The sequence below is a fragment of the Diabrotica undecimpunctata genome, chromosome 2 (genome assembly GCF_040954645.1).
Source record: "Diabrotica undecimpunctata isolate CICGRU chromosome 2, icDiaUnde3, whole genome shotgun sequence".
Lineage (NCBI taxonomy): Eukaryota > Metazoa > Arthropoda > Insecta > Coleoptera > Chrysomelidae > Diabrotica > Diabrotica undecimpunctata.
The window spans coordinates 65668654-65685172 of NC_092804.1; the positions used below are offsets into that span (position 1 = coordinate 65668654).

The following is a 16519-nucleotide window of genomic DNA, read 5'->3' on the forward strand; positions in this document are numbered from 1 at the left end:
TTGGTACAGTGTCAATTTAGCGCGTGTATTTGTGGATCCTAACGTACATGAACGATACTAGTAAGCAAGATGGACAATGTAGAACGTACTATTACGATTATAGCTCTTCAAAGATGTAAATACTTAAAAATGTACGGTGACAGAATCTGAACGATGGAGATTAATTTGCGTAATAGTACGGCGCTCGCTCATCAAAGCTGCAAATGAAAATCGTACTTTTACGGCAACAGTCTCGAAAGGGTTAACAATAAAAGATAAATTGCGGGTTACAGAAATGTTAGATAAAGGTGAAAGCTACCCTATCATTGCTAGGAGGTTTGGTATAGGCAGGTCAACTGTGGGCGACATAAAGAAAGTAAGCCTGGTCAGAACGTGGTCCCGGTGTACGAAAAACACTCAAGAAATCAGAAAATCCAGTTTTAGAATATGCTTTGTTTACGTGGTTTTTGCAACAAAGACGATCCTGTAAGTGGTGATATGATTTGTGAGAAAGCTCATGTTTTTCATCGCTAGATTACAAATTCTAATATCGTGTTTAATGCAAGCCGGAGACGTTTAGACAAATTTAAAAAACGCCAGGAAATAAGACGTTTAAAAGTCCCCGGTGAAAAGCTATCCAATGATGAATCCGCTATCGGACCATTCCAACTAGAGTTACAGAAAGTTATTAGAGAAAGAAACAGCGGAACAAGTGTACAATGCTGACGAATCTGGTTTCTACTGGCGATTATTGCCCGATCATACTTTAGCCTCTGCCAATGAGAAGTCGGCTTCCGGAAGGAAAATGATGAAGATGAGAGTGACATTCATGCCTTGTGCAAATGCGATTGGAATCCATAAACTTCAATTGCTTGTTGTCGGAAAAGCAAAAAAACCCACGGGCACGGAATTTGTTTCCGCGGTCCGTCGCCATCTTTTGTCTCTTAATTTGCCTCCTTGGGCACTTTTATTGTTAGATAATAATTGTCCTGGGCATCCATCAGCAAATGAACTTATCTCAGAAGACGGCAACATTTTTGCAATGTTCCTGCCAGCTAACACCAAGGCCTGTATACAACCAATGGATCAGAACGTTATACAAAATGTGAAGTTAAATTACCGCAAATCACTTTTGGTTACCTGTCATGCATTATGTTCTAACAACCTCATCGACACATTAAAATCGATATATTTAAAGGACACTGTTTTTCTTTTGGCTAATTGTTGGGCCGATGTTAAGGCATAGCTCATTAACAAATCATGGAAGAATTTGCACCCTGAATTTCTCACTGAGAATGATGAACCAGAAGATAACCCAGATTTTTAATAGGTTGAGGGATCCAATGATCCTCAAATAAGTGAGGCAGAACCTCAAGAATGGGCTGCTGGTGGTGCCGAAAGTGAGATACAATGAGTGAAGTGTTAACTGATGAGGATATTGTGCGAGGAAGAGACTATGTGTGAGGACGATAGGCAAGATGAGGACAATAGCGTTGAAGTTATCGCCTCCGAAAAAGTTGGTAGTTCAGGAGCTTTCAACACAGCTTTAAAATGGGCTGAAGAAAACGAATTTGATAGCCCCGAACTTATGTTTCCCCGTCAGCTTAGAGATCGAGCTTTTGAAATAAAGTGCGCAAATTATACACAGAAGAGCATTACAGACTTTTTCAAGAAAAATTAACTAATGTTTATTTGAACTCACTGTTTTTCTTACATGGTTGTAATTTTGAATATCTTCATTTTTTTCTTTATACTGTAATTCAAAAATCGATTAAAGAAACTAAGGTTAAACATATGTTTTATTACCATTAAATATGGCATATTACAATCCGGATGCCTCGATAATCCGCAAAGGGTCTTGTTTTTGCCGCTCCGGGTTAACGAGGCCCTACTGTAGTAAAAATTGATTTGTAAATAACACCCTTATTGGGCGCATACCCTTTGATGATTTAAAAAAAAAACCTATCACTTGTCTTGAAGGTCATTTCAAAACAATTCTTACTTCCTTCTGTCAACAGTTGGTTGTTACCTCTCAGGGCATAAAGTTCCCTTTTTCGAGCTGGGAAATTGTACATTCCCTTAAAAAATGTAATCCATTATCATCGACCTACTATCTTATTAATTACAATGTTAGTTACTCTAATTATGTAATTTAAGGGTCATCTGACCTCAACATGTGGCTAGTTTCAAATACTATATAGACGTAAGTAATAACCACATTTTCAATTTAACAGACAAAATTTTACCCCTTTTGTTTTTATTTTTAAGTGGTTATACTTTTAGGTTTTTCACCGAGGATGATCTGATAGGATCGAGAAACGTTCTGAAAATTTATAAATCCATTTTGAATAATTTTTAAAAAATATTAATAATAAAATTTTATATCATTATATACCAAGTTTTTTTAAACTACGGTATACAGCCAACATCTGGAAATTTACCTTTTAAATTTTATTTATTATTAGCTTTGCTTACCTGAATGAATATATTGACAATATCGCAAATTTGAACTGAATTATCCTGATCGCCTATATAATTGTCTCCAATCCAGTCCTCGTATCCTCCCTCACATAAATGACTTACAACCTTGAGATAATTACCCAACAAATTTCTGATTGCACCCCTGAGTTGAGGATCTATATGATTTCTTAATAATAGTATGTCAGAAATTTTTTGACAACTGATTCTTTTCGATTTCATGTTTTGTGAATAATTCTTATCCAAGTACATAAACAATCCTTTTGGATAGAGATTAAACAATGACGAGAGACAGGAAATGGCTAAAAATTTTACAGACACCCTCACTACTTTATCAGAGATGTAATTTTCTGGTATACCATTCAGCAAAAATAATTTTGTGATCAAGCGGATACAATAGATTAGAGGAGTTGTTGCGTCGAGAAGATTTCCAACTTCAATTTCCTGAAAGAAAAAATTATATAAGTTAGTCTGTTAGACTGACTGTCTGAAAAAGTTATATAAGACTGACTGCCTAAAGTGTAAAATATTGTAGTGTCAGTCATTTAAGACTGACAAAACCTATGTCACAAAGGGCCTCGTCAATCTTTTTAGACTGTTTTTACATTTATTTCCTTTTGTTTATCGAAATCATGACACTCGATTCCATTTACGTGAAAAATTTTATGGCGCATAAATATAATTATGGTATAATTTCACAATTTGAGAGAGTGATTCATCGTTTAAAGGCGCAGAAATGCGGAAAGGCGTATGAAAATCCAGTGACGTACACTCACTTTTATTTTAACGTTAATTATATTTTATTTTTCAAATATTAATGTTCGAAATAGGCCACAATATATTTATTTGCAAGTTTTTACTGACGTTTCGATCTCTATATCCAAAGACCGCTTTCAAAGATATAAGTGATAGTTATATTTATTTTATTTGTTTATTATTATATATTTTTATAACCTTATATTGTTTATTTTCTTTTTTTTCTATCTTTAAAAACGGAATAGAGATCGAAACGTCAGTGTATTAAACATGTAAATAGATATATTGTGGATTATTTCCAACCTTCTCCCTAAAAATACAGAATGCCACAAACAAGAAGCTATAGAAAAATAAATATATCTGTCATTTGTATGTTTGAAAACGGTCTCTTTATAGAGATCGAAACGTCCGTAAATTAAACATTTGAATAAATATATTGTGGCTTATTCCCAACATTATTTCTAAAAATACAGAACAAGCGAAAAGCCATAGAAAATAAATATTACTATCATTTGTATAACTGAAAACGGTCTCTGGATATAGAGATCGAAACGTCTATAAATAAACATATGAATAAATATTTTGTGGCTCATTCCCTACATTCCCCTAAAAATACAGAATGCCACAAACAAAAAGCTATAAAAAACAAGTAATTTTGCAGAAAGTTTACTGATACCAACCGGCTGTCGCGGAAGTTACGCTAAAACGTCTTTTGACGTGACCCGTCCTTAAAGAGTTACACAATGAAATTTTTTTAAAACAAATTTTAAGACAGTTTCCACACCACCCCAGAGGTTTGTCTTGTGGCGCGTTACTTTTTTTAAATGGGTGTTCGCCAAGAGCCATATTGTCTTATTAAATAAAATGAACAAAACACTTAAACAGTATAAAACAAAACAAAATAAAATCCTATATAACAAAATAAAATTCTATAAAAACAAAATAAAAATAATGTTTGATGTAACAAAACATTGTATTATTCTATTTAAACACAAACACTATACACACTTACTATGTTCTTCTCGTTTTTTTTTTGTTTTTGTTTTTTTTATGCTGATGTTCTTATTAAACTATTAGAAAATATTATTCACTGTCTAAATCTGAAGATGCAGTGCTGCTATCGCTGTCGTTACCTTCACCACCTGGTGTAATTATAATTGGCTCTAGTAAAACTTCGATATGAGTGTCAAGTTCCCACATACGATGTTCTTCTTTAATTATGTGGCCTATGCATTTAGCCCATTTCTCTGGAGTTACATGGAGGATTGCTTGAATCAAAAGTTTCTTAATTTCGTTTAATTTGAACGTTTTGTTATTGCGTGCTACTTCTACTTTCACTTGCGCCCAGATAAGTTCAATGGGATTAAGTTCGCAATGATAAGGCGGTAGACGCAGAACTTTGACACCATAATCTTTTGCAGTTTCATCTACAGCATATTTAAGATATTCACTTTTCCTTAACCGTGCAATGTCAAGTAGCTAAATTTTGTGCATTGATTCTTCGTATGTAATCCCCTTTTCTGTAAGCCATTCTTGAATCCTCCCTTTTAATTTCTTTCATAATCATCTGTTTTTTTTTCGACTCAAATTGAAGAAAACCATCATCAAGAAACCCTGTATCACTTCCTATATGGATGATGATTAAACGCCGTCCCTTTCCTGATGGAGCTTTTAATCCTGTAGATCAGCCTTCTATAAATGCTTCGCGTTTACTTTTGACATTTAAATCTTGCCAAACTTTTCCAACTGTATGACCTTCGTTAATCCAGGTTTCATCCAAATAGCATACTTTTTCTGTTGAGTTTTACATATCGAAATTTCATTTCGCGCATGGTCCTGATTAAGACTCTACGAGATATCTTGGGTAAGGAGTCATCGTTTTCGAGCTCTTGAGAAATATTTTTCAGTGTTGGAATTTCACTCCGAAAATAAAATGAATGAATTTTTCGACGTATAATATTCCTTGTCTCGTCATCCAAAACAATGCTTTTCATACCTCTAGTTTTACCTTTTTCTTGCTTTTTATTTTCCGATGTATTTTTAAGTACACGATAAATACAGCTAACGGATACTTTTGTTAAACTGCTACAAATGTCGACCGCTTGGCTAACATTTAATGCCATTTTTCTGCCGACAATTCCTTCATAAACGTTTCGTATCATCCTTCTCTTCGGACGTTAACATTTTCCGTCTCTTTTGCGGCTTTTCATTTTTGGAATCAACATCAGAATTTTGCTGTCTTCTCTTGGAACAACTCGGTTTTTCGTCCAACTCCAATAAAACTCAAACCAAATAATCACAGAATATAACTAAAAATTTACTATAAAATGACAAACTATAACACTCGTATTATCAATAACACGTTTTATCAATAACACAAACTTATCGCATAAAATATATTCACAAAATGCAACACATGCCCTACCCTCAGAAACGCCAATGTAAATGAACTATTGTTGATGGGCACTTACTCGACAAAAACTAGTTTTACGGCTTTCTGTGGGTCGGAATTGAAACGGAGTTCCGTCGCTAATTCCAAAGTTCCAAACGATTGAAAAATATTGTTTTAAAATATCGATTTTTATTTTATAAATTTAAATATGTAACGAAACGGAACATATAAATAAAATTTATTTAATTACAATTTTGTGCTTAATTTTTACTATTGAAAAATATCATGTTTTTTGATGACGGTAATAATAGCTGCGTGGAAGAATACACGTTTTGTATGACCATAATTACTACTTGTGAACAAGAATTGGCTACACTGTACGACAACTCCTGGTCAGTTTTTCTATAGAGAAGCACAAATAAATATACTACTTATATATTGTGTAATTTCTTATGAGAAAACGCAAATTGCAATTGAGAAAACGAGTAGTTTTCGAGGGCCGCTATGTATATTTAAATTTGAGGATATTCACCGTTTAAACGATGAATCACTCTCCCAAATAGTGAAATTCTACTATAGTTGTGTAAACACACAACTAAATTAAGTGTGTAAAAAATTAAATTCCTAACTGAGCGCTTTCGGCTTACAAAGCCATCCTCAGAGCAATGGTCAAGTTTATAAAGTACCGCTACTAAAGAGGGATCCCATTGGTGGAAAAATACAAAAGTTTTCTTTAAAAGTTAAAAAACTTAAAAAACTTCGAAGGATATTTGAAAAAATATATAAAAGAAAGCACATTAGACTCCACAAAAAAAAAACGAATTAAAAATTTGTTTGTGATACAGGTGTAAGAACCCGACCATTGGGATGAAGTTGGGGGCTTGTCTGGCAGAACATTCCATAAAGGAACCAAACAGCCATTATTAGTACAAACCACAAAGAATCAAAGCATTCTCATAGAATACAGAAATTGGGAACTGTCGATAAACATTCATCAAACTAAACCAGTAAGCAGGATATGGGCCAAACCCAACTGGTATTAAACCAACAAACACTGGAAAGAGTACAACGATTCAAATACCTTGGATGCTTCTTCTTCTTGTAGTTCCTTCTCCTATCGGAGGTTGGTATTATCACAGCTATCCGTACCTTATTGGCGGCTGCTCTGAAAAGATCTAATGAAGTGCAACTATAGCATTCTCTTAGGTTTCTTAGCCAGGAAATTCTTCGTCTTCCTATGGATCTTTTACCCTCGATTTTACCTTGCATTATGAGCCTTAATATCTCATATTTCGCACTTCTGGTAATGTGGCCTAAATATTCCAGCTTTCTTGTTTTCATGTGCTTTATGACCTCACAATCCTTTTGTAGTCTTCTTAACACTTTTGCATTTGTAACTCGTTGTGTCCATGGTATTTTCAAAATCCTTCTATAGCACCACATCTCAAATGATTCCAACTTCTTTATATTATCTACTTTTAGTGTCCAGCTTTACATTCCATACAACAAAGTCGAAAACACGTAGCATCTTAAGACTCTTATCCTCAGCTCCAGAGGAAGGTCACGATTAAAAAAACATTATTTTCATTTTTATAAATGCTTGACTTGCAATTTCAATGCGTGTCCTTATTTCTCTACCTGGGTCATTGTTTTCATTTACCCAGTTTCACAGATATTTGTAGTTATTCACTCTTTCTACTTGTTTTCGCTCGATATCTAGCCTTCTTACTGTATGTTGCTTGTACTTAGTTTTCTTAACGTTCATTTGTAGTCCATATTTTATACTGACTTGATGTACCTAATCTATTTACTAAGCGTTGCAGTGCTTCTAGACTGTCTGCAAAAACAGCGGTATCGTCTGCGAATCTTATGTTGTTCAAGATTTTTCCGTTTATTGATATACCCTGTTGTTCCTCTGATATTGCTTCATTAAAAATAGCTTCGCTGTACAGATTGAATAACAATGGGGACAGCACACAACCGTGTCTAATACCTCTTTTGATTTCTATAGTTTCTGCATCGACATTCTCGATTCTAACCTTTGCTTTTTGATTCCAGTGCAGATTGAAAATAACCCGTATATCTCGACTTGGATGCTGGATTACCCAAAATATAAATCCGTCCTTCAAACTCAGATGTCGAATTGAACAGACAAGAAGCACACAAGATGCTGAAGTATGATCTGTAATTTTGTATGAATATGGGTGGAAACTTGGTCCTTAAACGTCAACAACGTGGTTGTATTGAAGAATACTCAAAATGCTATGAACCAGTAGAACCAGAAACGAAGAAGTTTTTCGAAGAACATAACATCAACGACCTCTATTAAATATCATTAAGATACGTCAACTAGAATTTGGGAGATATAATCTCCCAAAGGGAGAGGATTGAATTATTTGGCTAATTCTCAAAGGTAAAATTGAAGGAAAGAAATGGGTAGAGATGAAGCAACTCTCCTGGTTGAGAAATTTGCGACAGTGGAAGAAGACCGAAGATCAATATAAGAATATTACAAGCATGGTAGTCGCCGACGTTCCCTAGGAATATGGCACCCTAAGAAAATAAAGAAGTGTACTTATTAGAAAGAAATGGAACACTGAAAAACGAGTTCAACATGAAAAATGATTCATTTCTACAGAACACACGTTACCTGTATACAGACTTCCAGATTTAAAAGCTTCTCTTCGGAATCAGCTCCACAATAACTTTTTTCTGAAGAATTTTCACTGAAACTAAGAATATCCAAGGTATTTTCAATACTATGAGCTTTTCGTTGAGTAATAAAATTTTCTTTGTTTAATTGATTTAATCCTCCAAAATTATTGATATCAATATTTTTTATACTTTCCAATTCGAACCTACTAATTTTGTCGAGAGATTGCGATTTTTCTTTGCTTTTTGCAAACGTTATGTTCCTTACAGACATTGACGTCTCATCTATCCACTTTTCAATATCCGAATGTAACGTTTCGGTCAAGTCTGAATCAGAAAATAGATTATCTTCCGTGGTAACTGTTGTTGCTACACTGAGTTGACCTAAAATAGAAAATATATAAGTCAATTGAAAGCTCATAATTATTGAGAAATTGAAACACTTACGGCAATCAACTTTTATCATTCGTGTATTCTAAAATATTTTTTGTAACGGTAAAATTTCTCCTTGTGTCAATATATTATGTACATATATATATATATATATATATATATATATATATATATATAGTGATTTGGTATATCGCAGTTAAGTAAAATATAGATTAATTATAAAATCAGACAGAATAAAAATAAAAATATAAAAGGCAATGGGAGTGAAAGGATCAAAAGGAAGAGGTAATAATTGCCACTCGGAAAACTGTGGACATTGCATAAGCTGGAAAAATTGGCGATTTTCATCTGAAAAAATGATAAGCACTGAATAAATATAAGAAAATATTTGGAAGAACACATTTTTAAACGTGTTTGTGATTCTTAGCTGAAAACAATATGAAGGAATGCGTTATATAAAAATGGACAATGGTAGGTTAAAATCGGAAAAGTTAAAAAAACGCGAATAATTAATAGAACAGTAATGAATTTGTAAATGTTTGGAATTCGTAAAAACAGTATGTGCTCTACTATTATACAGCTTTATTTATATGATAAAATAATTGATTTTTCTTTTAATTTTGGTAAATATTGACTTATTAAATAATGTTTGTCATGAATTTTTATCACATAAATTACTTCTAATTTAATTGAATATCATTTGAATGACTTGCATAGTTTCGTATAGTTTAACTTACGAGTTTATTTAATTTTTCTATTTAAATTTTGTTATATTGAGAGTGTATACCAAAAAATGTTTTCCAACGTATGATAAAAGAACTAAGAATAATTTTTTTATTGTTACATTGAATGTTTACAATCTACTCTATACACGGGGTAATAAGTAAATGGTCTGTAAGTAAATTAACGTGAGTTAGGTACCGTCCAGTGTCGGTTCTCTAAGTATTATTGTGGTAGGTCTTCTGGCCATACCCTCTTCAATCTTCTTTCGGCAAGTGGTTGGGTAAATAAGTTATTCATCAGTTCGTTGTTGTGCGATGTATCAATGGTGCGATTTTTATATCTTATTGAGTGATTCTTTATTATGTCCTTAAGTAATGGGATATCCAAATCATTGTAAAGTGTTTGGTTAGATACATACCATGGAGCTTTACTTGTCATAAGGAGTGTTTTGGATTGGAATGTTTAAAGTATTTTCGTATTTGAATGTTTACTACAGCCCCATAGTTCTATTCCACATACCCAAATTGGTATAAGTATAGCTTTGTACAGAAGCAGTTTATTTTCAAGAGATAACTGAGCCCTTTTGTTAAATAGCCAGTTCATATTTTTTAGTTTAAGATCTAGTTGTTTCCGTTTAGTTTTAATGTGCGTTATCTATGTAAGTTTTTCATCCAGGTGCAATCCCAAGTATTTGACAACTGGTTTTATAGGAATGGGAGTATTATTAATATAAACTTGTGGACATGTAGATTTTATTGTTGTAAAAGTAATTTGTACTGATTTGCTAGCATTAACACTGATCTTCCATCGCTTAAGCCAGTTTTGTAATTGATATAAATGATTTTGTACTTTTTGTGATGCTACATTAGGGTCGATATCCACTACCAAGATTCTCGTGTCATCGGCAAATGTAGCTAAGAAGGTATCATTGCTGGTTGGAACGTCTGCTGTAAATATCAGATACAGAAATGAGCCCAAAACGCTACCCTGAGGTACGACAGATTGTATGATGTGGTAATTTGAGTAGCTGTCTTCAATTTTGACTTGGAAGTAATGGTCAGTAAGATATGATTTTAGTATAAAGTATAGTTGGTCTGTTAGACGTAATTTCAGTTTGTAGAGGAGACCTTTATGACATACTATATCAAACGGCTGTTGTATATATACAAACACTCCAGCGCAAAACTTTTTCTCTTCGAGAGTTGTTTTAAATATATTTACTATTCTCTGGCATTGTTGGATGGTTGAGTGTTCACGTCTAAATCCGAATTGGTGTTGTGGTATAATTTCGTTTATGGGAACAACTTGCTCGATTTTATAGTAGCCTTTCTAATACTTTCGACATTATTGATATATTAGGCTTATAGGGCGATATGAATTTGCTTGCGTTGCGGGCTTATTAGGTTTCGAAATCATAGTAACTGGAGCAAATTTTCATTGTATTAGAAAGTATCGAAGACGTAGTATGCTTTTGTATATTATTGTTAATAACACCACTGCTTTTCTCGGTAGCTTCTGAAGTAATTCTCTTGCTATCAAATCATAGCCAGGAGCTTTCTTAGGGAGCATTTTTATTTGTTGTCGAACCTCTGTCGAAGTAAATATTGTCAAAGGAAGAGATAGTTGACATGGAGTTTCGAGGTACATTCTTATATCATCTTCTTCATCGTTATTAGTATCTAGTGCTGCGAATAAAGTTGCAAGATGCTCTGCGAATACTGTTGTTTTTTCTGCGTTTGTGCGGGCCCAGGTCATACCTGTTTTTCTTAAAAGTGAATTTGTGTTTGTCGGTCGTTTAAATTTTTTTGTAGCTTTCCATATAGAGTGGTCTTCATTTGAGAGGTTCGAAACATAAAACTGGAAGGAGTCGTTTTTTTTCTTCATGTAATGCTCTATTTAGTCTATGACTTATCCTGATAAGGTACGTTTTATTTAGTGGATTTCTCGTCTGTTGCCATATGCGTCGAGTTCTTCTTTTTTCTGCTACAAGTTCTATTATATGGAGGGGGGTATTATGGTTTTCTTGTACATTTCTTTGGCGCTGTGGTGTTGCTTCCCATCCTGTTGTTTGTAAAACTGTTATTAAATAGTCTATTGCTTTCTCCGGATCTTGGTTTTCTTTTAGCCAAATATCTAGTCTAATCTTTGCATTTACACAGTTTGTTTCTTTAGTTGTGAGTTTGGGTGGTGGTGTTCTCCATATTATGTATGTATTTAAAGTTATTAGTGTATTAAAGTGTATTATTTTACTGTGATCTAATGTTAAATCGAAGTTTGATTCTATTGCACTATGAATGTCAGATATCCCTTTTGTTACAGCAAAATCTACCAAATCTGGAATTTTATTGGCATCCGTAGGCCAATATATGGGTGCTCCCGTAGATAAGTATCTTAAGTTATTTTGTTGGATGATGTTCATTAATGCTCGACCTTTAGGTGTGATTAATCTGGAACCCCATGTAGTGTGTTTGGCATTCCAATCTCCTGCTACTATGAATTTGGATCCAAGAGTTTGTATTAAATCATGATACTCTTCGCTTGAAATTCGATGTCTAGGTGGGCTGTAGACTAATGATACACTGAGGGAGGTGTTTTGTTTCGATTCTAATGATTGCTGCTTGAATTTTTTCCGTAATATAAGGTTGGACTGCATAGTGTTAATAGTGTAATTTTTGATTTAATAATAATGGCAGAACCTGCATGTGCTCCTCCGTCTGGATGGTTTGTATAATACACAGTATAGTAAGGCATCTTAATAACCGTTCTTTGTGTGGCATGGCTTTCAGATATTGAAAAAGAAAAGGTGTGTTTCTGTAACTAAGTGCACAAGCAGTAAAATTACAGAAAAGTCCACTCGAACATCATTGAATTATTGACAACTGTAATAGATTATGCTGAATTCCAGATCCCAGATAATTTTGAATCAGATTTTGCTACGAATGATTTATATTTATATACTCAGACCAATGTATATAAACTCCCATAACAAAGTGCCCCTGTAAAATAAGGGTCGCGAAGTACATCCCTTTGTTGACATGGATATGACTTTTGAGAGAGTACCTGGAGCTAAAATTTGGGAATGTTCAGAACTCTTTATCTACAAAAAAGGAGTGAGAAGAAAGAGATCTAAGCCCCTTGCTGATTATAATATTTATGAATGAAATAATAATGGCATTCAACCAGAGTCAGTGACTGAAAGCATTATATATATATATATATATATATATATATATATATATATATATATATATATATATATATATATATATATATATATATATATATATATATAAGGTACCGCTAATCTTAAAAGAGTTGATATTCATGAATGTGTGTTTGCTGACGACGTGACAATAATAACCAGTAGCAAAAAGAATCTAGAATATAAAGAAATATACAAAAAAGAAGAGGAAGACTTAAAGAGACTTGGGGTAATGCGTTTATCAAAGTTTTAAAGCTGCATGAAGCAAAAGGTAAAAAATATGTCATAAAGCAAAAGAAATGGGGAAAAACAGGAAACACTGGACATGGAGTAATTAGTACATAGAAGAAGTGTATACCCTTATACTGTACGGATCCAAAAGGGAATTCGGATTTTCCTCGAATGTTCGGAGTAGGAGGCTTTGAGTTTCTAAGAACTTTAGCGATATCTTGTATAGTTATTTCAGCATCTTCGGAAGGTAAACTGGAGATTACTTCTTTAGTTTGACAGATGATTGTCTCAATTGGAATGTGAATGTTGAATTAAGTTTTAGAAATTTGGGAATGACTTTATCGTCTCGACAGGCTTTAAGGAATGTTAAATCACAAAGAAGACGATTCTTACGTAGCAGCAGTTTGCTATATGATTTAGTGGGATGGTAAAATTCCTCCTCGTAGAGGCGAATAAAATATTCCGAAAGGTTTCCGCGGTTAGTACAATTAAACCTAGAGCTAAGATTAATACTATTACAGGAATTAAGATTAAACTCAACAGTCTTCCGGATTGAACCGCGTCGATTATCATTGCACCGAGCTTGTAAGCTCACGGTATTAATGTCTTTTAAAATGACATGAGGAATATGCTCAGGTAAGATATTTTTACGAATAATCCTTAACTTTGTGGATTCGGATGCTTCGCGAGATAAACGATTAAAAAGGGATAGCATTTGCGCGGCGAAAATTACGATAGGCTCGCTACGTTTTTGTTTGCGACCTTTGATTTGATCCCAAAGATCTTCGTCGAAATCGGGAGATAAAAAAGTGGATTTAAGAAGTTCAACAAGTCCATCCCAAGAACTTATTGAGGACTTAATACTGCGAAACTACACCGCGGCATCGCCAGAGAAAAATTCAATAGCCGAATTAAATAAAATATCTTTCGGGACATTACGGGACTCAGATAACTCATTAACTCGTTCAATAAAATCAAACACAGTCTTGGGATCACCATTAAATTTAACATTCCATTTAAATATGGAATATTGGGAGATATTGGGAATATTGAATCAGGAGAAGAAACATGTATTATCTGCGGAGCAGCAGGAGAGACATACTCGACAGAAGAAGGACTAGAAGCTAAAGGAATGACTTTATCATTCATTTCTTGCTCCAATAACAAACAGGTAGCATTAGATTCATTTCGAAAAGAAATAGATTCGTCAGAATAAGGCTCGGGAATAGGGAGACGATCTATTCTACCTAACAAATGAATAAGTCGTGATTTGACTTGGCGAAAACAAGAATCTGTTGAAGAATCTTCAAACTCTTCAACTAACTTTGAAATATTATCAACAGAATTTTTAATGGCAGTCTTTTCGTTATCATAATCTAAGGTATCTAAAGATAATTGATTGCTGTTATCCCTAACTAACAATCTCTTGAGGATTTTCCTCCTTTCTTTTATTTCTCTACTCGTAACAGTTCCTCTGATTTTTAACTCATAATTAATTTTCTCTGAAGTAAGAAAATTGACTTCAAAATTATTCATTTTTTAATTTAAGTCTACAGGTAATAAAAAAATATAAAAATAGTACAAATATACCAAAGAAAGATCAGGTTTAATTACAAAATTTATACATAAATCTGGAGAACTTTTGTAGTGTGTTTACCAGACGGAACGCAAGAAGAAAATAAAGAATACTGAGATAAAGATAAAGCAAATACAGGAAGAAATAAATAGAAATAGAACACGGAAGCTAATCGGGGTTCTCGTAGCTTCGGCGGTATATAAATGTGAAAGACAAGCAAAGGCAACGGACAAAGAAAAAAACAAAAGGATATAAGCCCCACGCTTTGGGCGGCATAAAAATATGTGTAACCTCGGAAACCTTTTTTGGATGGTGCTAGAAAGGTCACCAATGGAGACACTGCGGACGGCAGCCAGATGGTTGGTGGAGAGCGAGTCGTGGGTTCGAAACTAGCTTTTGGAACCAGGAATGGGTCCAACGGACGAAATAAGTAAAGATACGATAGGAGATATTAGAAAAAGATACAGAAATAAACAAAAAGATAGATGGGTAAAATTACCAAATAAAGATAAGATAGGGAACAGGGCGCCACTTAATTTTTTGGGGTTAAAGGAGAAAATTAAGAAACCTTAGAAAAGAAAAGAGATAAAGAAAGATATTTAGGTTCAGAGATCAAACCAAAGAAAAGATATCAACTGTTAATTATTAAATAAATTTGGTTAACACTCTACATAACAAAAATAAATATATAAGGTATTACACTTACTTACCTACGAAACTTAATCAGCCTGATCTTTCTACTGGTCAAAGGTATAGTTTATTTAAAGGTAAAAAGCAAATATTCAGAGTTATGGTTATATCAGGAACTTTGTTAGGAGTCGACAAATAAAATACATACATAAAACAATAACAATATATTCAACAACAAAATTATGACGCTGTTGAATGCAACACAAGTAATAAATATACACAAACAACTATGAAATGGTGGTAGGTATACGTATAAAAATAAGCAGAAATATAATTAGAAAATACCTTTACAAAGATATAAGTATAACACAATCATGCACAAATAAAGTTTTGGCGTATCTCGAGATATTACAGCAAAAAAGAAGGAATAAAAATTATAACAAATACCAAAGATAACAAAAATTAATAAAATCTAAATTTACAAAGATACAAAAAAGTTACTGAAGTGAAAACATAAAAATTTAACCAAACCGCACTTGGTTAAGTCGATTATTTGATTCGTAACAAAATACTGACTGTTCTTTAAATTTAATGCAAAATTCAGTAGTTATTCTCAACTACATTTGAAGACATGTATGCTCGTTATATACGTCCAGATAATGGAAGATGATATGATGCCATACCATGTTACTCGCCAAGATAAGTGGAGAACAAAGATTATGCTAACTTACGGTAATTCCTGACGACTGCTGCATTAAGTCACTGAAGTTAATACTGTACTGGTATTAAACACTGAATTTAATCACCCTTAAAGGTGCTTTACAACTATACTTAATCTAATATAGTGTAAGATAAAAAAACTCTAATAAACAAGTGTATACACACTTATAAAGAAAATGCACAGAGACGGTAAGGTAGCAGATACGATAATGTGAGTTAAGCGGCTTAACTCGACGAATGCCCATCGGTAAGTAACTTGGTTCCTCTAAAATTTTACCAAGCTACCCAAGAAAAGGTGAGGGTATCTTCCACTCAAAAATCATAGGCCAGTTGTATGTATTTCTGAGAAGGTAAAAAGTTCTAATTAACATTGAACATAACGGTATCCTTCTACCTACAAACGTGATGAAATATCAAATCTCCTAGATTAGGTTTTTCCCGAAAAACATTACAACGGGCGTTCGACGACAATTACCGAATTTATGACAAAGAACCCGGAAAAGGATTAACTAAGGATTCACCAACCCGGCGTCTTTAAATAAATACTTAGGTAGATTCTTCAGTCATATTTCGGTAGTTTCCCAATAAAAATTTCTGATCGTAAACACGACCATCAGCGTATCATCCGCATGGGTAAAAGGAATTAAAAATAATTTAATATATTAATTAAAAAAATGTTACAAGCTTTCGACATCCTCTTCGATGTCTTCTTTGGGGCTTCCGAGGTCTCATCTCCCGATGCAATACGAGAAAAGGCCCTGAAAGAACTTCAGTCAAATGCAAATCT

General features: G+C 33.6%; 1 protein-coding gene across 1 annotated transcript in view; it reads right to left on the bottom strand.

The window, feature by feature from the left end:
• Positions 1-16519, bottom strand: part of htt (huntingtin) — a 131193-nt gene that overhangs the window by 99374 nt on the left and 15300 nt on the right. Inside the window, exons 6-7 of the mRNA XM_072523043.1 lie at positions 8256-8641; positions 2455-2901 (exon numbers count right to left, since the gene is read on the bottom strand). Coding sequence (XP_072379144.1) covers positions 2455-2901; positions 8256-8641 — 833 coding nt within the window. The remainder of the gene's footprint in view (positions 1-2454; positions 2902-8255; positions 8642-16519) is intronic.